The sequence below is a fragment of the Anomaloglossus baeobatrachus genome, chromosome 2 (genome assembly GCF_048569485.1).
Source record: "Anomaloglossus baeobatrachus isolate aAnoBae1 chromosome 2, aAnoBae1.hap1, whole genome shotgun sequence".
Taxonomy (NCBI): Eukaryota; Metazoa; Chordata; class Amphibia; order Anura; family Aromobatidae; genus Anomaloglossus; species Anomaloglossus baeobatrachus.
Genome location: NC_134354.1, coordinates 642,337,828 through 642,359,779, shown reverse-complemented (window position 1 = coordinate 642,359,779; position 21,952 = coordinate 642,337,828). Strand labels below are relative to the sequence as shown.

Here is a 21,952-nt window from a genome sequence, read left to right as displayed (position 1 = left end):
CTGACTCCACAGTCCGATCGCTTGTGCTGATGTGATCAGCGGAAATGCACTGTTTCTGTGAGTGCCGGCACGGTCTGCTCTCATATGAGATACATCATGATAGTGTACCGCCCCGCGGCCTCGGCGGCGGGTCCGTGCTCGTGTTCTACGGGTGGTGGCTCGAGCCTCTCACGGGTTCGGGGGTCACGACGCTCTGCAAGGGGGTGGGGGTGGGGGGGGGGAAGGGTGGAAGGGGGTATTTGGTTTTGGGATGGTAGTTCGTGACGCCACCCATGGGTTGTGGGGATTATGGACACCACCGCTGCGGTGAAAGTACGGGACTCCCGGGAGCGGTGTAGTGGCGCAGCTAGGTGTTGACCCCTCCGTGGGTAGGGGGATGGTGGTGCCGGGGCCCGGTTGGCGAGGGCCGGGGTGCAGGGTGCAGTGTTGCGGTGCGGTGCCTGAGGGCACTGGTGTACTCACTCAGATACAAGACACTGGAGTCGCTGGTAAACCAAAACGGGGTGATGAATGGGGCCTGCAGCCAGCTGCAGCTTCTCCAGTCAGGTTGGCAATGTCTGCCTTTCTCCTGCACCTGTGTGTGTATTTGACTACTGTGCCTGGGCACTGGTAGTCCACTCCCCGGTGTATAAGTGTCGTATGAGCCCGTTTGCCCGCAGACGCTGGCCCCTTGGATCTCTGGCCTTTGGCGGTGGCACCTATCCGGACGGGTTGGGCTGTTGCCTTCAATCGGGACTTAGGTGGGAATGAACCCCTGAGGTGCAGACCGCAATCAGTTGATTTGACTATGGTGGTGGCTTATAGCCTAGTTCGGGGTTTGAGTACCCTGCCTGGTGCTCCGGTATCCAGTTGGCTCCCCGGTTCCGTTCCGGCGGGCCACTAACCTGTCCCGGTCCCTTACGGTTCCACCAGTCATATTCCCGGTCTCCTGCAGGCGGCCACTACCGACTGCCTGCCTGACTGATCGGGGGTCCTAGGCTCCAACCCAGGCCCCACACAGAACTGTCCTCCTCTCACTCCTCTCTCAAAACTTAATCTGCTTGTATCTCCTGCCTCAGGCCAGCAGACACCTCTGGGGGAGTGTCTATCCGCCTGACTCCGCCCACCTGGTGTGCCTGTGACTCTGAGGGAGGCAATCAGGTCTTTGGTTGACTGATGGTACCTTACTGGGGTGGGGGTGTATGTGGTGTGTGTAGTGACCTGTGACCAATAGGGAAGTCCAGGGCGTCACAATAGCGTGTCAGGGGTCATCAGCTGGCCCGGCTTTACCACGACAGCACATTGGCGCCCCATGATCACATCACGGGGCCACTGACGGCAGTTGGGCCTGGCGCAATCCTTGCCCCGGCCATTTAACTCTGATCAGAGCAGCAGACATGCCGGCGGTAACCAGGGGACACAACCTAGGACGTACATTTACGTCAAAGGTCATGCAGGGGTTAAGTAACAACCTCCTCTGGTATTAAAAAAGGTTAATAGAACCATGAATACCCCTTTTAAACACTAGAAGTCCAGGAGAGGGGTCATTTAATATTTCTACCATTGGAACCCTATGGAGCTTGAAATTCCTGGGACTTTGTAGTGTTAAGTTTTGTCTTTAGCCTAAAATCCAACTTACCATGCCACTTTTTACAGAAACACGCTTACTCTGCACAGGGACCCTCTGTGCCAAGCTTAGCTTTCCAGAATTCCCAATTGTCACTCCAGTGTGAGAAAGAATACTGGCCAATGCCTGCGAATCTGCAACAAAATCTACAGGAGCCGAACCTATAATGAATAAATAATATTATAAACCACAAGACTAAAAAAAAAATAAAAAATAAAAATATGTGGAAGGCTAAAAGAAATTAGGTTACTCACCCGCCTTCTTAATGGGGTCTTGCTTCCCAGCTAAATAATCCCCCTCTGATATATTCTTTTCATACCTGCAATACACAGGGAATGTCACTGTTGTTCAGCAGACATTCATTAACAGCAACTGGTCATCAAAAACAAATAAATAAATAAATGCATTTACTAGCAGACAGCACTAATCTTCAGGGAAATAATATTTCAAACGTGTCTGGCCATCTAATGAGATTGTTGGAAAGGAAAAAAAAAAAAAAAAGTTACCATATTTTTCGCTTTATAAAAGACGCACCTGATTATAAGACGCACCCCCAAATTTGGTGAAGGAAACGAGATTTTTTTTTTTAATGTTAAATGGGGTCCGACTTATAATGCCAGTGTCCATCTAACAAATCATATAGGGTATATGTCCCTAATAGCCACCCATCCTAAAATTAGTCCCCTTAAATTGAAAATAGCCCCCTTGTGCTGGCACACATCCTCTACAGCTGGCACACGTCTCCCCATGCTGCCCATGGCCCATTATGGATGGCACACGTCCCCCTGTGTTTGATATGGCACCCTATGGATGGCACATCCCCCTTGTGCTGCCCATGGCCCCCTATGGATGGCACATGTCCCCCTTTGTTTGATATGGCCCCCATGCTGCTGCCCATAGTAAAAAAAAAAAAAAAACAAAAAAAAAAAAAAAAACACACGGTTTACCTTCTTCAGTGCGGTCCTCCCAGTATCTCCCTCCGTGCTTCTGAGCTCCTCCACTTCCTGCTTCTCGGTGCCGGTCATGTGATTGGCACAGCAGAGTGACAACATCTCTGCGTGCCTGATCACAGCAGCAGCAGGGAGACACCGGGAGATCAGCGCTGGAGGAGGCAAGTAAAGCATTTTTATTTTACTATGGGCAGCAGCATGGAGGCCATATCTACCACGGGGGGAGGGCATGTGCCATCAAAGGGGGGCGCAGGCACATAATATGCACCGCTCCACCAGCCCATCACCGCGGTACAGTTTCAGCACCGCGGTGATTGACAGCGGCAGTGCATTTTATATGAGCGGGAGCAGGAGATCTCCCGCTGCCTCCTGCAGCCTTCACCAGCCTCCAGCACCGCTCCAGAGCTGCCCCCACCTCCCCTGGGCCCTGCAGTATATAATCCATATATTTGGATAAGAAGCACCGCCTACTTTCCCCCAAAATTTGGAGGAACAAAAGTGCGTCTTATAAAGCGAAAAAATACGGTACATTCTTTCTGCAGCCTCTTGGTTCCAAAGGACTGAGCAGTCAATTGGCTGTAGCAGAACAGCTGCAGGGAAAATATAACTTTATTTTCTCCCTGCAGTCTACCACATTAGACAGCCACCTATGTTTGAAACCGTACCTACCTGCAGATTAGCACTACGACTGCTGGTGAATACAATTTTTTGCTTTTAATATGAGTCATTGTACAGCGCACCAATGGCAGAAGGAACATGATCTTACTTGAGGAAAGCTAAATAAATGTCTTTGTACCAAAATGTGAAGGCTTGCCTGCCATAAGGCTCTGGTAGGATTATTATATAATCCATTTATTTGGGATATTTGCAGGATGTGTTATGCAGCTGCTTGGTAGGCAAATGACAAACAAGAGAAAGAAAGAGTGGGGGGGGGGGAACCCCTCTTAGTGCTAGAACTTATGACTGACCTGCAAATTTTATTTTTAAATGAAAAACTACCGCGCTAACTGGATGAGTGGGAAAAGGGAGTGAATGGGTGGACCTAAATTTAGGTATACAAATATGGAGACACAGCAGGGAATTGGTAAACTGTAAGCTGATTTATTGTATAATGTTTTAAAATTAAGGATAAAAACAAAACAAAAAACCTCTGCATGGAGGTATTGTGGAGAGGGTCCTGGTGAGGAACTTAGGGACAGAAGGGGAGGCTTGGGACCTGTTAGGAATACAAAATGACAGGAATGAATGCAGATATACTGATAATAGGAATAATGAGGATCTGGGTTGGATACTAATTACCTGGTGGTTATGAACACAATGAGGAGGAATATGTAGAATTTGTGAAAATGACAAGAGGAGGAGAGAACAACTTTTGCTGTTTCCCCTTTATGTAGGAACCTGTAAACCAAAATAAGTAGATTAGTCTGCGTTGACAGTCTGCTCCACAGTGTGGGGGCTTCCTAAAAAGGGGTGGGGGAGGGGAAACCTACCAGTGCTGGTCTTTTGAGTGCACCGCCAACATCTAATAGGGAAGGAAACCCCCTTGACGAGTTGTTGTTTAAGGTACATAGCCTTCCGGACCTCAGGGACGGCGGGCGCGGCCTCAGACGGGACGGTAGCGGACTCCCGCACCGGTGGGTCCTTGGCCCGAGGCTTGGAGGGGCCGGACCGACGGGCGGCACGCAAAGTCTCAGTGTCCCGTATCAAGTCCTGCGTAGCCACATGCCGCTCCACCAGGCACACTAATTGGTCCAGGGTACTTGGGTCGCCCTGTCCTACCCACCGTTGAATGGTGACGGGTAAAGTGCGCACAAAGCGATCAACCACTACCCTCTCCACCATTTGCACAAGGCTCAGTGTGTCAGGCTGCAACCACTTCTTTACCAGATGCAACAAGTCATAGGCCTGGGAGCGTACGGGTTTGACTTCCTCATAGAACAACTGATTTACCCGCTGAGCCCGTACATAGGTATTCACCCCCAACCGAGCAAGTATTTCGGCTTTCAGGGTCTCATATTCTATGGCGTCCTCGGTACAGAGGTCCAGGTACGCTTTTTGGGGCTCCCCCGTCAGATAGGGCGACAATACCTCAGCCCACTGGGGGGTCGGCAGCTTCTCCCGCTCGGCCACCCGCTCAAACACAGCCAGGAACGCTTCCACATCATCCCCCGGGGTCATCTTTTGCAACGCTTGTCTCACCGCCTTCCGGACGCTGCCGCAGTCACCCGGTCCCGGGGTTGTTGCTGCTGGTCCGGCACGGATCGACTTGGTCAGGAGAAACATCTGTTCTTGGTGCCTTTGTTCCTGCAATTGCAAGGAGTGCTGGTGCTGTTGCTGCTGACGATCCAACGACCGGAGTAGGTGTGCATTGGTCTGTTGTTGCTGTGCGTTAGCCTTAGCCAGCTGCTTTAGTATGTCCTCCATGGTGCCGCCGGGTTTGGGCTGTAGTGTAGCCGCTCGAATCCAGGACATGCGCTACTGGGTCACCAGGGATGGATGCTACACCTCACCGGGCTGACCTGCCCGCATTCTCCACCATCTGTGAGGTAACGTGGTCGGCTGCACGGCAGAAGACACGGGATCCAGGCGCCAATGGTCCCAGCACACAGTTTATTGCACAAACCAAATCCAAAACCGCACACCACACGTTTACCGGAATATCCTCCTCCAGAACCAACAAGCCAGATTCCAGAAATGGCTCACATGTGCTTCTTCGGCAGAAGCTTAGGGAGTTGTGTTCACTCCCTCACACTAGGGCCCCACACCCCGGTTCCTGTTTCCTTTTAACCCTCCCTTCAGCCTGCAGGGAAACAGCAATAAACCCTGGAGTGGAGTTGCTTTCTATACATATACCTGCAGACTACAAGAACCAGGAGGCCGCTGAGGGAACGGAGAGTTCCCTTTTCCCACTTTTCCCTCCCTTTTCCCACTCATCCAGTTAGCGCGGTAGTTTTTCATTTCTTTTAGACAGGTTTAAGTGGACCCTGCCAACTGCCTGCAGCTTCCATTCCCTTCCTCCCCCCTTTTTTATAGGTTTAACTGATTTTCTCAGTCCTGTGTCCCCCCCCCCCCCCCCCCCGGCATCGCCTCCATACCCCCAGAGTTAAGTATAGCCCCTTTCCCATTCCTTGTGGGAGCGCTAGTGTCCATCTTTATAAATTTTAATTTTATTTGCTCATATAAGAGCCACTAATTCCACAGCACTTTACAGATGTGATAATCCCTATTTGCATTGGGGCTCACAATTTAAATTCCATACCATTTTTCTTGTGTGGGAGGAGGCCTGAGAATCCACACGAAACCCACAGAAACAGGAAAGAACATACATCCTTGCAGATGGCCTTGGTGGGATTTGAACCCAGGACCCCAGGCTACAAGGCCACAATGAAGTAGATCTACAAGTCATAACCCTAGACAGTACTAAACAAATATTGGGCCACTACTTGCCCAGTGGTTACTACATATTTAAAGCAGTTTTCCAGTTTCAGAAACGATCCCATTAGTGCTATTTAACACATTTACGCTATACCCACCCTCCCCAAGTCCAGCACTGAGTCTCTGCACAGCTCCCAGTGTTTGTTATGATCTGCAGTGCTGACGTCACGATAACAGTGCTGCAGCCAATCAGTGAACGCAGTGGTTGATGCCGTCAACTTGGGCTGTTCTAATGAGCTCAGTTTTTGGCTGCAAATCTTTTCAAACAGGACATCAGCGCTACAGACAATGGACACTGGGGGCAGCGGTGCAGACTGAGCAATTGACCTCTGGATGTTGAATAAACCACAGTTTATTATTTTAAAAACTAACTGCAGCCGAGGTATAAAGGTTTTCCATAAAAGGGGTTCGCCAAGAATTGTCAAGATAAATAGTACACATTTAAATATTCCAATTTCTTTCTAAAAACCTTTACCTAGTAAAAAGGGGTGCTTTATCTAATGCACGCGAAGGATGTTAATGATGCCACTTGCATAGATCAGTGTGCACCCACCCTAGATTTCAGAGGACAAGCAGTAGGACTGGCTGCGTAAATCAATCTGCTCGAGACATTTCGGGTCAGAGCAGCGCCCTGTCCAGCATCATGAACTTCCATTGCTCTGTTCAGTCGACCTGACAGGACACTGAGCGGAGTGGATTAAATGAGAAGATGGTCAGCTAAATAAGTGTTTGAGAATGAGAATCCATCTCAGTCAGCCAGACAGCTTTACTGAAATGCAGGGAGGACGCTTGTCACACTCTTTACGCAGTCAGTCCTAGGACGGCTGCACACTGCTAGATGGAAGTTGCCATCTTTAAAATCCTGACAGAGTGCACTAAATAAAGCATACCTTTTTGCTAATTCAGAAAGGTATTTAGAAAAATGTTTCATATTTAAAGTTATTTATCACATTTTGTGGAAAATCCCTTTAAATACTAAAAGTGTTCAATTTGTAGTGCCTGCTTTAAAAATGTTGTACGAAGCACTTATCTATCCATAAGATTCTAATGTAACTGATGGAGTCCAGCTGCTGAAACCTACCAATATAAAGAATAGGTGGCACAGTCCCATAAGTAGAGCAGTAGTGACTTTATGCACTTTTTATACCAAGCAAATGCAGCAGTGATCTCGCATACTCACTACCAATCCATTCATTCATTGTCTAGGACTCCTGATTTCAGGGATCCCAGTAGTCAGAATCAATATCTATGTAACTCTAGCCATGCACCTTTTATTTTCATGGAATCAATCCACTCCAGAGTTAGGACAATCAAACCCCTGGTCTCTCCAGATCAACACAAGATCCAGGCCTTTTCTGGATTCCACATGCAAAGTCACTTTTAAGACAAAACACATACTTATCTGCCGGCAATGCAGAGCTTTCCACATCTCCAGTGACTGGATGGGGCAGAGTGGACTTGACCGTTGGGACCTCCCGACTTTGAAGGAGAGGTGAAGTCATACTAGAGGTTTGCACATTAGCAGTCCAGTTCATTTGCTGTAATATTGGATTCTCCTATACAGACATTATAGGAAAAATAAAGTTAAAACAAAACCAACAGGGTATGAAATAAATTTTAAATTTAAAGGGAACCTGTCACCATTTTTTTGGCTATAAGATGCGGCCACCACCACCGGGCTCTTATATACAGTATTCTAACATGTTGCATATAAGAGCCCGGGCCGGGAGTATAACATAAAAAACACTTTATAATACTTACCTAACGGTTGCGTGGTGGGCCTAATGGGCGTCTGTTGTCCGGTTCACGGCGCCACATCTTTTGGCCATCTTTGATCTCCTTCTCTAGCCGCGGTGCATGATGAGTCTGAGGTCATACACACTCACCGGCATTCAGCTCCTGAGCAGGCACACTTAGATCTGCCCTGAGCAGGGCAGATCAAAGTATTGTAGTGCGCCTGCACAGGACCGGCGAGTGTGTATGTGACGTAGCCGTGTCATGCATAGGCTTCAGAAAGAAAGGAAGATGGCCGAAAGGGGAGGCGCCTGCACCGGAGACGCCCATTAGGCCCACCGCATGACTGTTCGTTATTATAAAGTGTTTATGTTATTCTCCCAGCCCGGGCTCTTACATACAACATGTTAGAATGCTGTATATAAGCGCCCGGTGGTGGTGGCCGCAGCTTATAGGCCAAAAAAGTGGTGACAGGTTGCCTTTAACAATTTTAGAAGACGGCAGTTACTGCTAACCTGTGACTGAAGTTTATCATCCAGGTTAGAGGCTATAGCTTCCGCTAAGTTACTGTCAGGGATATGCCACGTCAAAGGAGGATTTTTCTTAAAAATAGGTGGTTTCTTATCACTCACTAAAGGAAGGAAAGGGGAAGAAAGATGGTATGAAATCTAGCAATATTAAATATTTAATGATGCTTTAGTTAATCAAACGCTTAAAACAGAAATAAAATGTCCTAATATTTTGATATAAACTGATAAACAAGTTCACACACTCTGGAGTGTGTGTATTCGGCACTGCAAAGGTCTTAATTTACATTACAAAAAATATGACCATTGTTTTCAAAGCCCCATGTATTGGGAAAAAAAAAATAAAAAAAAAATTGTACAATGATGATAACATGCGATTTTCACATTTGCAGGATGCAAATTCTTGTGCAGATCTCTCTAAATAATACCTTATAATGTGGTGTCCATGACCGTATGCAAGACAGCCTTAGATTTTTACATGAATAATTTTATAGATATGGGTCGTATACACTTACCCATCTAAAGGCATCACAGATCTGTGAATGGTAACCAGTATATGATCCACTTTTTGGATAGTTATTTTCTCAAAATGGGTGAAAAGGATCCAGAATATGCATCTAAGTAGTGCACTCTGCAAATGTTTTAGCTACAGTAGAACCTCGGTTTACGAGTAACTTGGTGTGCGAGTATTTCACTATATGAGCAAAGCTTGCTGTAAATTTGTAACTGTTTACGAGCAATCTTTGCTGTATGAGCAAATACTCACCGTACTTTCACCGCGCTCTGACCCACTCTTTCAGTCCACACAAACACACATTATGCTCAACTTACTCTCAGTTCCCTCAGCGGCCTCCTGGTTCTTGTAGTCTGCAGGTATATGTATAGAAAGCAACTCCACTCCAGGGTTTATTGCTGTTTCCCTGCAGGCTGAAGGGAGGGTTAAAAGAAAACAGGAACCGGGGTGTGGGGCCCTAGTGTGAGGGAGTGAACACAACTCCCTAAGCTTCTGCCGAAGAAGCACATGTGAGCCATTTCTGGAATCTGGCTTGTTGGTTCTGGAGGAGGATATTCCGGTAAACGTGTGGTGTGCTGTTTTGGATTTGGTTTGTGCAATAAACTGTGTGCTGGGACCATTGGCGCCTGGATCCCGTGTCTTCTGCCGTGCAGCCGACCACGTTACCTCACAGATGGTGGAGAATGCGGGCAGGTCAGCCCGGTGAGGTGTAGCATCCATCCCTGGTGACCCAGTAGCGCATGTCCTGGATTCGAGCGGCTACACTACAGCCCAAACCCGGCGGCACCATGGAGGACATACTAAAGCAGCTGGCTAAGGCTAACGCACAGCAACAACAGACCAATGCACACCTACTCCGGTCGTTGGATCGTCAGCAGCAACAGCACCAGCACTCCTTGCAATTGCAGGAACAAAGGCACCAAGAACAGATGTTTCTCCTGACCAAGTCGATCCGTGCCGGACCGGCAGCAACAACCCCGGGACCGGGTGACTGCGGCAGCGTCCGGAAGGCGGTGAGACAAGCGTTGCAAAAGATGACCCCGGGGGATGATGTGGAAGCGTTCCTGGCTGTGTTTGAGCGGGTGGCCGAGCGGGAGAAGCTGCCGACCCCCCAGTGGGCTGAGGTATTGTCGCCCTATCTGACGGGGGAGCCCCAAAAAGCGTACCTGGACCTCTGTACCGAGGACGCCATAGAATATGAGACCCTGAAAGCCGAAATACTTGCTCGGTTGGGGGTGAATACCTATGTACGGGCTCAGCGGGTAAATCAGTTGTTCTATGAGGAAGTCAAACCCGTACGCTCCCAGGCCTATGACTTGTTGCATCTGGTAAAGAAGTGGTTGCAGCCTGACACACTGAGCCTTGTGCAAATGGTGGAGAGGGTAGTGGTTGATCGCTTTGTGCGCACTTTACCCGTCACCATTCAACGGTGGGTAGGACAGGGCGACCCAAGTACCCTGGACCAATTAGTGTGCCTGGTGGAGCGGCATGTGGCTACGCAGGACTTGATACGGGACACTGAGACTTTGCGTGCCGCCCGTCGGTCCGGCCCCTCCAAGCCTCGGGCCAAGGACCCACCGGTGCGGGAGTCCGCTACCGTCCCGTCTGAGGCCGCGCCCGCCGTCCCTGAGGTCCGGAAGGCTATGTACCCTAAACAACAACTCGTCAAGGGGGTTTCCTTCCCTATTAGATGTTGGCGGTGCCAGCGGGTGGGACATATGGAAGCCCAGTGTCCACTCACCACGGAGCCCATGGATTGTGGGGTTACCCGGCGGGGTTCAATGTATGCTCAGGCAGTGTGTACCGCGGACCTTGTCTCCCCGGAGACTGAGCCCCACTTGTGCCAAATACAGGTGAATGGATGTCCGGTTACAGGCTTGTTGGATTCCGGAAGCTTAGTGACCCTTATGCGATCAACCCTAATGGCTGAAGTAAAGGCCACAGGACGTACAGTGGGGGTGGTTTGCATACATGGGGACCGCCGAGACTATCCCACGGGGGTTGTCACCATCACCGCACCCTGCGGTCAGGTGCAACATGAGGTGGGACTTATGAACACTCTTCCCTATGACATGATCCTAGGAAGGGATCTGCCGTATTTTTGGACTCTATGGAAGGGGCCTTCTAAGTCCCCTCAGGTATTGGACAGACCGGGACCTGAGCCCGACAATCCCGAATCCGGGACGCCTGCCGTAGGGGTCCCCATGATAGGGACAGAATGTGAACCCGATAGGTCACCCCTAGAGGTATTGGCAGGAGAGGCTGAGATGATCGAGCCCATCCCGGAGTTGGAGGCGTCCCCGGATACGTTTGGGACAGCCCAACTCCAGGACCCTACATTAATACATGCCCGGAGTCGGGTGACAGTGGTTGACGGGGTGGCACAGGTGCCAGGTGCCCAGGTAAGGTACCCCCATTTCGCTCTTAAGCGGGACTTGCTCTACCAGGTAGATGAAATACGGGGCGTGGTGGTAGAGCAGTTGGTGGTGCCCCAGCCGTATCGCCGGCGGGTCCTCGACTTGGCTCATAAACACCTGATTAGTGGCCACCTAGGGGTCAAGAAAACGCAGGAGCGAATATTGCAAAGGTTCTATTAGCCCGGGGTCTTTGGGGAGGTAAAACCGTTCTGCGAAACCTGCCCGGAGTGTCAGCTTACCGCACCCCTGGCCCACTTTCGCAGTCCGTTTGTACCGTTACCCATTATAGAAGTCCCTTTTGAACGGATAGGGATGGATCTGGTGGGGCCCCTCGTAAAGTCCGCTCGAGGGCACCAACACATCCTAGTGATCATTGACTATGCCACCCGGTATCCAGAGGCGATACCTCTCAGACATACTGCAGCGAAGCTTATAGCTCGGGAGTTGTTTGCTGTGTTCTGCCGGGTGGGGTTGCCCAAGGAGATCCTTACGGATCAGGGGACCCCATTCATGTCTAAAGTGACCAAAGAGCTATGCCGGCTACTCCAGATCAAGCAGTTGCGTACGTCTGTGTATCATCCTCAAATGGATGGTTTAGTGGAGCGATTCAATAAAACCCTGAAAACCATGCTAAAAAGGGTGATTTCCAAAGACGGGAGAGACTGGGATATGATGCTTCCCTATTTGATGTTTGCCATCCGAGAGGTGCCACAGGCATCCACGGGGTTTTTGCCTTTTGAGTTGTTATACAGGCGACATCCCCGGGGATTGTTGGACCTGGCAAAGGAAACATGGGAGCAGGAGTCCACCCCCCATAAAAGTGTGATTGAACACATTTTAGGAATGCAGAACCGCATAAGCGCGGTCATGCAAATTGTGAAGGAGCATTTACAGGAGGCTCAGGCCGCGCAAAGCGGTCGCTACAATAGAGAAGCCACCGTGCGGACCTTTAACCCCGGGGATCGAGTGTTGGTATTGGTCCCCACGGCAGAGAGTAAATTCCTGGCTCAGTGGCAAGGCCCCTACGAGATAAAGGAAAGAATCGGGGCGATCAACTATAAAGGTATTGCAGCCCGGTAGGCGGAAACCTGAACAAATATACCATGTCAACCTGTTAAAACCTTGGCAGGAACAGGAAAGCCTGATGGTTGATTTTTCCCCATCGCTCTCCTTCGGGTCGTTCAAACCGGGCTCCAGCGACCTCCGGAGAGGACGAACCGGAAATAAGGATTGGAGAAGCCCTCACCAAGCAGAGCCCCGATGTCTTCTCCGAGCTGCCTGGTAGGACCAGTCTGATACGACATGACATGGTCACAGAGCCTCACCTGAAGGTACGCCTGAAGCCATACCAGGTGCCGGAGGCTCGAAGACAAGCCATATCAGAGGAAGTGAAGACAATGCTACGCCTGGGGGTCATCGAAAAATCCCGGAGTGAATGGGCTAGTCCCATTGTCCTAATACCAAAACCCGATGGCTCCTTAAGGTTCTGCAATGACTTTAGGAGATTGAACGAAATATCCAAGTTCGATCTCTACCCCATGCCCTGGGTGGATGAGCTGATTGATAGGCTGGGACAGGCGCGATATTTCACCACGCTCGACCTGACCAAGGGGTACTGGCAGGTGCCACTGACTGAGTCCGCCAAGGAGAAAACCGCTTTTGTTACGCCGGAGGGTCTCTTCCACCATGTTGTCTTGCCTTTTGGGTTACATGGCGCTCCGGCCACGTTCCAGAGGTTGATGGACTTGGTGCTGGAACCCCACCAGGCGTATGCATCAGCGTACCTTGATGACATTATTTACAGCTCCAAGTGGCAGACCCACTTGGAACAGGTACAAGCGGTGGTGAACGCGCTCCGAACAGCCGGATTGACAGCCAATCCCAAGAAATGTGCGTTGGGGCTCACGGAAGCCCGCTACTTGGGCTACGTAATAGGCCAAGGAGTGATTAAGCCCCAAATTAACAAAGTTGAGGCGATCCAGAAGTGGCCTAGACCCCTGACCACGAAGCAGGTTAGGGCCTTCCTGGGTATCGTGGGGTACTACAAGAGGTTTGTTAAAAATTTTGCGGGGACTATCAGCCCCCTTGACGGACCTTCTCAAAGGCAAGAAGTCCGTCATGGTGCGCTGGACTCCGCAGGCCGAGGACTCCTTCCGGGCCCTGAAGGGGGTCCTGTGCGGACAGCCTGTTCTTGTCAACCCTGATTTCCGGAAGGAGTTCGTAGTACAGACTGACGCCTCTGAGGTCGGCCTGGGCGCAGTGCTGTCTCAGGTGGTTCAGGGGGAGGAACACCCCGTCACCTTCTTAAGTAGGAAGCTCACCCCTCCCGAGCGGAATTATAGCGTAGTGGAGAAGGAGTGCCTGGCGATCAAGTGGGCCTTGGTGTCCCTACGCTATTGCCTGCTGGGACGGCAGTTTCGCTTGGTGACTGATCACTCTCCGCTGGTCTGGATGAGGTCCGCCAAGGAACGGAATGCCCGGGTTACCCGGTGGTTCCTTTCTCTACAGAACTTCTGGTTTACGGTTGAACACCGGGCCGGAAGGTTGCGGGGCAACGCTGATGCCTTGTCCCGCGGCCCGTGTTTGATGGCGGTAGTTCAACCCCGCACGCTTGAACTGAGCGGGGGGGGGTATGTGAGACTGACCGGGGTTGTCTATGACGGCCGGTACGTCTCACCCCGGTTGTGCTCCCTCCATGTATAGAAAGCAACTCCACTCCAGGGTTTATTGCTGTTTCCCTGCAGGCTGACAGGAGGGTTAAAAAGGAAACAGGAACCGGGGTGTGGGGCCCTAGTGTGAGGGAGTGAACACAACTCCCTAAGCTTCTGCCGAAGAAGCACATGTCAGCCATTTCTGGAATCTGGCTTGTTGGTTCTGGAGGAGGATATTCCGGTAAACGTGTTGTGTGCTGTTTTGGATTTGGCTTGTGCAATAAACTGTGTGCTGGGACCATTGGCGCCTGGATCCCGTGTCTTCTGCCGCGCAGCCGACCACGTTACCTCACATATTATATTATATTATTATAATATATATATATATATATATATATATATATATATATATATATATATATATATATATATATATATATATATATATATATATATATATATATATATATATATATATATATATATATATATATATATATATATATATTTTTTTTTTTTTTATTTACATTTTATTCCTTTCTTGTAACGAATAGTCTTACAATTACACTATATAGAAATTTTAACCAACATCTTTTAGTAATGTTCCCCATATTGTTGTAACGTGCCCATCCTTGTCCCCTTGTAGTATTGTGCCCTATCCCACAGTAATGTGCCCATCCTTGTCCCCTTGTAGTATTGTATCCCATCCTTGTCCCCTTGTAGTGTTGTACCCCATCCTAACGTAATGTTCCCCATCCTTGTCCCCATTCTATAGTCATGTACCCATCCTAGTCCTTATCCTATAGTAATGTCCCCATCCTATAGTAATAATGTCCCCATCCAATAGTAATGGGTCAGCAGCTCCCCTCACCTTCCACAGACTCCGGAGTGAAGCTGAGGGGAGTGGTCTCTGGCCCCAGATCCACAGTGCTTGGAGAGATCGGTCACAAGGCCGGTCTCTCCAATCAGAGCTGGGGGCGGGTGAAACACAGGTCACCCAGCTCCAGCCAATGATCAGGGCTACAGCTGCACTGATCTTGGCTGGATTTCAATGTTTCAGCGATTTTCAATGGCTGAAACATTAGTGGCTGTGATTGGCTGACAAACACTGCTCAGCCAATCACAGCCTCCGTAGGTCCGGTGAGGAGACACCACCCCTCCTGAGGTCCCCTCCTCCCCGAATCTAAGGTATTTGCAGCGATCGTAGCCACCGGGGCTGCGATTTCGCCATGACGTATTGGGTACGTCATGGGTCCTTAAGTACCAGGGAGCCATAACGTACCCAGTACGTTATAGGTCGCTAAGGGGTTAACGTCCAGCACACACACACACACACACACACACACACACACACACACACACACCATTCTTCTCACCTGTCCCGCGCTCCCTCTTCTGCCTCATCTCTGCTTCGTGCAGCCCCCAGGCCCGTGCCCCTGTTCACTATCGCAGCAGGTGCAGTGTCACTGTCAGTGATTTATGGGAGATGACTGTATTGCCGGCGCGAGAGCACAGTGCTGGCAACACATTCATCTGACAGAGTGCAGACAGTGGCTGCGGCCCCTGCACCTGCCGCGATAGTGAACAGAGGCACGGGCCTGGGGGGGGGGGGGGGCGCACGAACTACCCTGAGGGGCCGCATGCGGGCCGCGTGTTTGAGACCCCTGGTGTAGAGGTTGGAAAGGAAGGTGATCCTGGCTGCTGGATTCAGGATGGATTGGAGAGGGGAGAGTTTAGTAAGAGGCAGACCAGTAAGTTTCTGCAGAGTCAACGGTAAGAAAAAAATTGAATTCTAGACATGTTTTTGAGGTGTAGGTGACACGAGCGAGCGATTGGATATAGGCAGTGAGAGATCCACGTCAAATATAACCCCAAGACAGCGGGCGTGCTGCTAGGGAGTAATAGTAGAACCACACACAGAAATGGCAATATTGGGTTTATGAAGGTTAGTAGAGGGAGGAAACAAAAGTTCAGTTTTTGAAAGATTCCGTTTTAGATAGCGGAAGGACATAATGTTAGAGACAGCAGACAGACAATCATTGGTATCTTGTAGTGATGCAGGGAAGAGGTCAGGAGCAGAAGTGTATAATTGGGTGTTAGCATAGATGTACTCAAAACTTCGTCTACTAATGGTTGGTCCAATAGGGGCAGTGTATAGAGAGACTGAACCCTGACAGTAAGGGAAAGAGTAGAGGAAGAGGAGCTGGCAAGAGACACAGTGAAGGAACGGACAGTGAAGGAACGGACAGTGAAGGAACGGACAGTGAAGGAACGGACAGTGAAGGAACGGACAGTGAAGGAACGGACAGTGAAGGAACGGACAGTGAAGGAACGGACAGTGAAGGAACGGACAGTGAAGGAACGGACAGTGGTAGGAGGAGAATCAGGAGTAGAGTTCGGTGTCTTTGAGCCTAATAAAGCTGAATATAGTGAGGAGGAGCTGGTGATGCAGTGTCAAATGCAGGAGAGATCTAGAGTGAATATTTAGCAGTTAAGTCATTAGAGACCTTACTAAGCTCTTTCAGAGTGTAAAGCTGGTGTCACACACAGCGACGACGTCGCTGCTATGTCACCATTTTCTGTGACGTTGCAGCGACGTCCCGTCGCTGTCGCTGTGTGTGACATCCAGCAACGACCTGGCCCCTGCTGTGAGGTCGCCGGTCGTTGCTGAATGTCCAGCTTCATTTTTTGGTCGTCACTCTCCCGCTGTGAAGCACACATCGCTGTGTGTGACAGCGAGAGAGCGACGAAATGAAGCGAGCAGGGAGCAGGAGCCGGCGTCTGGCAGCTGCGGCAAGCTGTAACCAGCGTAAACATCGGGTAACCAAGGGAAGACCTTTCCCTGGTTACCCGATATTTACCTTAGTTACCAGCCTCCGCTCTTGCTGCTAGTGCCGGCTCCTGCTCTGTGCACATGTGGCTGCAGTACACATCGGGTAATTAACCCTATGTGTACTGTAGCTAGGAGAGCAAGGAGCCAGCGCTAAGCAGTGTGCGCGGCTCCCTGCTCTCTGCACTGTGACATGTAGCTGCAGCACACATCGGGTTAATTAACCCGATGTGTACTGTACCTAGGAGAGCAAGGAGCCAGCGCTAAGCGCGGCTACCTGCTCTCTGCACATGTAGCACAGCGACGTTATGATCGCTGCTTCTGCTGTGTTTGACAGCTAAGCAGCGATCATAACAGCGACTTACAAGGTCGCTGTTACGTCACCGAAAATGGTGACGTAACAGCGACGTAGCTGTCGCTTAGTGTGAACCCAGCTTAAGAAGCGGAAACCAAAGTTGTAAAGGGTAAAGAAGAGTGTTATCTGAGAGATAGCAGCTCAAAAGGGAGTACACCAAGCCTTCCAGAAGTTTAGGGATGAAGGGGAGATTTGACATCGCTCTGTAGTTGACTGCGGAGTTTTGGTCAAGGGATTTTTTTTTTTTTCTCTTTTTAGCAATTTGTGTATGCTGGTGTGTATGAAGGAGGAGGGAAAGATACCAGATGAGAAAGGTTAAATATTTTAGTTAGGTGGTGACAGCAGGGGCAAGTTACTGAATGAGATGTGAGGAAATTGGGTCACTGGTGCAGGTAGGGCAAGAAGCCTGGAAACTTTCTTCTGTCACCGGTTTGAAGACAGAAAAGGAGCTAGGCTAGAGTCACATTAGCATATAACATCCGACGCGAGATCAACGGATGCGATATGCCAATAACCCCCAGCTCAGGCTCTGCTGCGTGCGTGAGCCAACTGTTATGAGACTATGATCCGATCTTACGATTGGGTCACAGCTGTGAAGGAGAGAGCGGGCGCTGTAGAGGAGAGGGAGGGGTTAATCGCCCCATCTCCTCCATTGTCAGCCTGTGCATATATCGCACTGCACTGGGATAACATCCGAGAGCAGTCCAATGTTTCTTTCGCACCCATAGGCTTGAATGGGTACGAGTGACACGGCTCTCGCAGACAATTGCAGCATGCTGTGATTTTTTTCCTCAGTCCGATAAGGGCTGAGAAAAAACCCGCAGATCTGAGCTGCAGCATTGTCTAACATGTGGCCGAGTGCAATGCGAGATTTTCTCACATTGCACTCGTGCGAGTCATACGCAAGTGTGACTCTGGCCTTACGTGAAGTGTAGGAGGGAAGAGAATGTGTGATATCAGGAGACTGGCAGAATGTTTCCTGTCATATATAGTAAAATATTTTTTGCTTAAAATAATTAGCTAGATCGTACACACTGAGGTTGGTGGTTGGGGCCTGCGCTCTTGGACTCAGGAGAGAATGAAAGTTGTCAAAGTCATTTAGCATTGTTGGATGGTGAGGGGATGAGGGTTTTGAATTCAGCTTGTTTGGAGAGGTGAAGGGCAGAGTTGTACGTTTTAAGCATAAACTTACAATGGATGGAGCCTTCAGGCAGATCGAATTTCTCCAGACATTCAGCGCACCTGGCGCACCGCTGGAGAAAACTTGTTTGTAGCATGTGCCAGGGCTTCTGCCGTCTGTGCCAAGTAGTTTTATGTGTAGGCGGTGCTGCTTCATCTGGGGCATTTTGCAGTGTTTCATTAGAATGTTCAGAGCAGAGGGAGAAGATTGGGGCCAATAATGACTGAAAATTCTTATGTTTCTGGATATTAAAAGGTAACCTGTCACCAGATTTTTCCCTATTAAACTAAAACAATCCCCTTCTGCAGCTCCCGGGCTGCATTCTATGAAGGTGCACCTTGGTCCCGACTCCCCTTCCAGACCCCAAAAAAGAGAATTTTGTTACTTACTGTAAATTCTTTTTCTTATAGTTCCGTCATGGGAGACCCAGACCATGGGTGTATAGCTACTGCCTCCGGAGGACACACAAAGTTACTACACTCAAACGTGTAGCTCCTCCCTCCTAGCATATACACCCCCTGCTAGCCAGTCCTAGCCAGTTTAGTGCAAAAGCTGAAGGAGGACATCCACCCACAAGAAGAGACAGAGTAAAATCCGGAAGAACCGGAACGTCTGTCTACAACAATAACAGCCGGTGAAGACACACGGAACAAGAAACCTGCCAACAGGCAATAGGGAGGGTGCTGGGTCTCCCATGACGGAACTATAAGAAAAAGAATTTACGGTAAGTAACAAAATTCTCTTTTTCTTCATCGTTCCTATGGGAGACCCAGACCATGGGACGTCCTAAAGCAGTCCATGGGTGGGAATAAACAGACAACTGAGAAGCAGGCAAACCCAACTTCACAAATGGGCGACAGACGCCTGAAAGATGCGTCTGCCCAAGCCCGCGTCTGCCAAAGCAAGAGCATGCCTTGGATAGAGCTTCGAAAAAGTATGCAGACTAATTCGAGCTGCAGTCTGACAGACCTACTGAGCCGTAGCCTGGCGCCTGAAAGCCCAAAAGGCACCGACAGGTCTGATCAAATGTGCTCTGATCCCCGGCGGGGAAGGCACTTGAGTACACTGGCAGGCCTCGGAAATGGCCGACCTAAGCCAACGAACCAGGGTCGGCTTAGATGCCGAGAGACCGCTACGTTGACTAGCAGTCAGTACCAGAGAGGTGCACCGCCTAATAACGGCGGTGCGAGACACATAGATCCGGGGCGCCCGCACCAGATCCAGGATATGCAACGCTTCCTCAAAGCGATGAACAGGAGCCGGACAAAAGGAAGGCAGGAAAATTGCCCCGGATAAGGTGGAAGCAGTAACCACCTTAAGGAAAAAAGTCCGGAGTCGGACGGAGACCACCTTGTCTTGATGCAAAAGACCAAAAAGGGGATGACTCAGAGAGAGTGCAGCCAGAACTACCTGGCGGGAAATTCTAGCCACCAGAAAGACTACTTTCTGTGAAAGATGAAACAAGGAAACCTGCCTAAGAGGCGCAAAGGGGGGTTTCCGGGAACCGGGAGGACCGGATTAAGGTCCCAGGGCTCCATAGGCCGCCGGAAAGGCGGAATGATGTGAGATGCGCCCTTAAAGGAGCGCACCGGAGCCAGCCGGACGATACGCCGCTGGCACATACTGACAGAGCCGAGACCTGTCCCTTAATGAGGGATAGTCCTAGCTGTAGACCGGACTGTGGAAGGGACAGGAGGGTCGGCAAGGCTAAAAAGGTCCAAGGACACTTTGGGGCTCGAGTCATAGCGGAGATGACTTCAGGAAGGATACCAGAAGTCGCCAAGATCCAGGACTCAATAGCTACGCCGTCAATCTGAGAATCCAGAATTCTGACGGAAAAAACGGACCTTTTGAGAAAAGGTCTGGACGGTCCGGAAGATGCCATGGCAACCCAACGGACAGAAGGAGCAGGTCAGGGTACCAAGCCTGCCTGGGTCAGTCTGGAGTAAGAGAATGACCCGACGGCCCCCTTTACTGATCTTGCGCAGGACTCTGGGCAAGAGGTAGAGACGAAGCTGGGATCAAACATGAACCAGTGTGTCTACCGCAAAACCTGAGGATTGTGGACCACGGTTGGACAGCTGAAATAGTCTGCCTCGCAGTTTTGACATCTAGGATGTGGGCTGCGGATACGGTGGACTAGGAGTCCCTTGTCCACTGAAGAATGTTGAGGCGCTAAGATTGCCAGGCGGCTGAGAGTCCCGCCCTGGAAGTTGATGTAGGAAAACGCTGTCACGTTGTCCGACTGGACTCGAATGTGCCTAGCCGCCAACAGATGGTGAAGGCTTAGAGAGCTAGAAATACAGCTCTGATTTCCAGCCCATTGATGGAGATATACTGCTCCCAAGGCAGAAGAAGGGAATTTTGTTACTTACCGTAAATTCCTTTTCTTCTAGCTCTTATTGGGAGACCCAGACGATTGGGGTATAGCTACTGCCCTCCGGAGGCCACACAAAGCACTACACTAAAAAGTGCAAGGCCCCTCCCCTTCTGGCTATACCCCCCCGTGGTATCACGGGTTCTCCAGTTTTAGTGCCAAAGCAAGAAGGAGGAAGCCAATAACTGGTTTAAACAAATTAACTCCGAATAACGTCGGAGAACTGAAAAACCGTTCAACATGAACAACATGTGTACCCGCAAACAACCAAGAAATCCCGAAGGACAACAGGGCGGGTGCTGGGTCTCCCAATAAGAGCTAGAAGAAAAGGAATTTACGGTAAGTAACAAAATTCCCTTCTTCTTCAGCGCTCTATTGGGAGACCCAGACGATTGGGACGTCCAAAAGCTGTCCCTGGGTGGGTAAAGAGATACCTCATGTTAGAGCTGCAAAACAGCCCTCCCCTACGGGGATGTCACTGCCGCCTGCAGGACTCTTCTACCTAAGCTGGCATCCGCCTAAGCATAGGTATGCACCTGATAATGTTTGGTGAAAGTGTGCAGACTCGACCAGGTAGCTGCCTGGCACACCTGTTGAGCCGAAGCCTGGTGTCGTAGCGCCCAGGCCGCACCCACGGCTCTGGTTGAATGGGCTTTCAGCCCTGAAAGAACCGGAAGCCCTGCAGAACGGTAGGCTTCCAGAATTGGTTCTTTGATCCATCGAGCCAGGGTGGCTTTAGAAGCCTGCAACCTCTTGCGCGTACCAGCGACAAGGGCATCGGAACGGCGTATGGGCGCCGTGCGGGAAATGTAGATTCTGAGTGCCCTCACCAGATCTAGCAAACGTAAATCATTCTCATACCGGTGAACCGGATGAGTGCAAAAGGACGGTAAGGAGATATCCTGATTAAGATGAAACGAGGATACGACCTTAGGGAGAAACTCCGGAATGATGCGCAGCACTACCTTGTCCTGGTGAAACACCAGGAAGGGAGCCTTGGATGACAGAGCTGCCAGCTCAGACACTCGCCGAAGCGATGTGATCGCAACGAGAAACGCCACCTTCTGTGACAGGCGAGAAAAGGAAACTTCCTTCAGAGGCTCGAAAGGCGGCTTCTGGAGAGCAACTAGAACCCTGTTCAGATCCCATGGATCTAACGGCCGCTTGTACGGGGGTACGATATGACAAACCCCCTGCGGAAACGTGCGCACCTTAGAAAGACGTGCTAGACGCTTCTGAAAAAAACACGGATAGTGCTGAGACTTGCCCTTTGAGGGAGTCTAGCGACAAGCCCTTTTCTAACTCCTATTGTAGGAAGGAAAGAAAAGTAGGCAATGCAAATGGCCAGGGAGACACTCCCTGAGTAGAGCACCAGA

General features: G+C 50.1%; 1 protein-coding gene across 2 annotated transcripts in view; it reads right to left on the bottom strand.

The window, feature by feature from the left end:
• TROAP (trophinin associated protein) overlaps positions 1-21,952 on the bottom strand; it is a 225,436-nt gene that overhangs the window by 138,030 nt on the left and 65,454 nt on the right. For both annotated transcript variants that reach the window (XM_075334410.1, XM_075334411.1), the window contains exons 6-9: positions 8,241-8,356; positions 7,390-7,547; positions 1,861-1,925; positions 1,619-1,767 (exon numbers count right to left, since the gene is read on the bottom strand). In XM_075334410.1, coding sequence (XP_075190525.1) covers positions 1,619-1,767; positions 1,861-1,925; positions 7,390-7,547; positions 8,241-8,356 — 488 coding nt within the window. The remainder of the gene's footprint in view (positions 1-1,618; positions 1,768-1,860; positions 1,926-7,389; positions 7,548-8,240; positions 8,357-21,952) is intronic.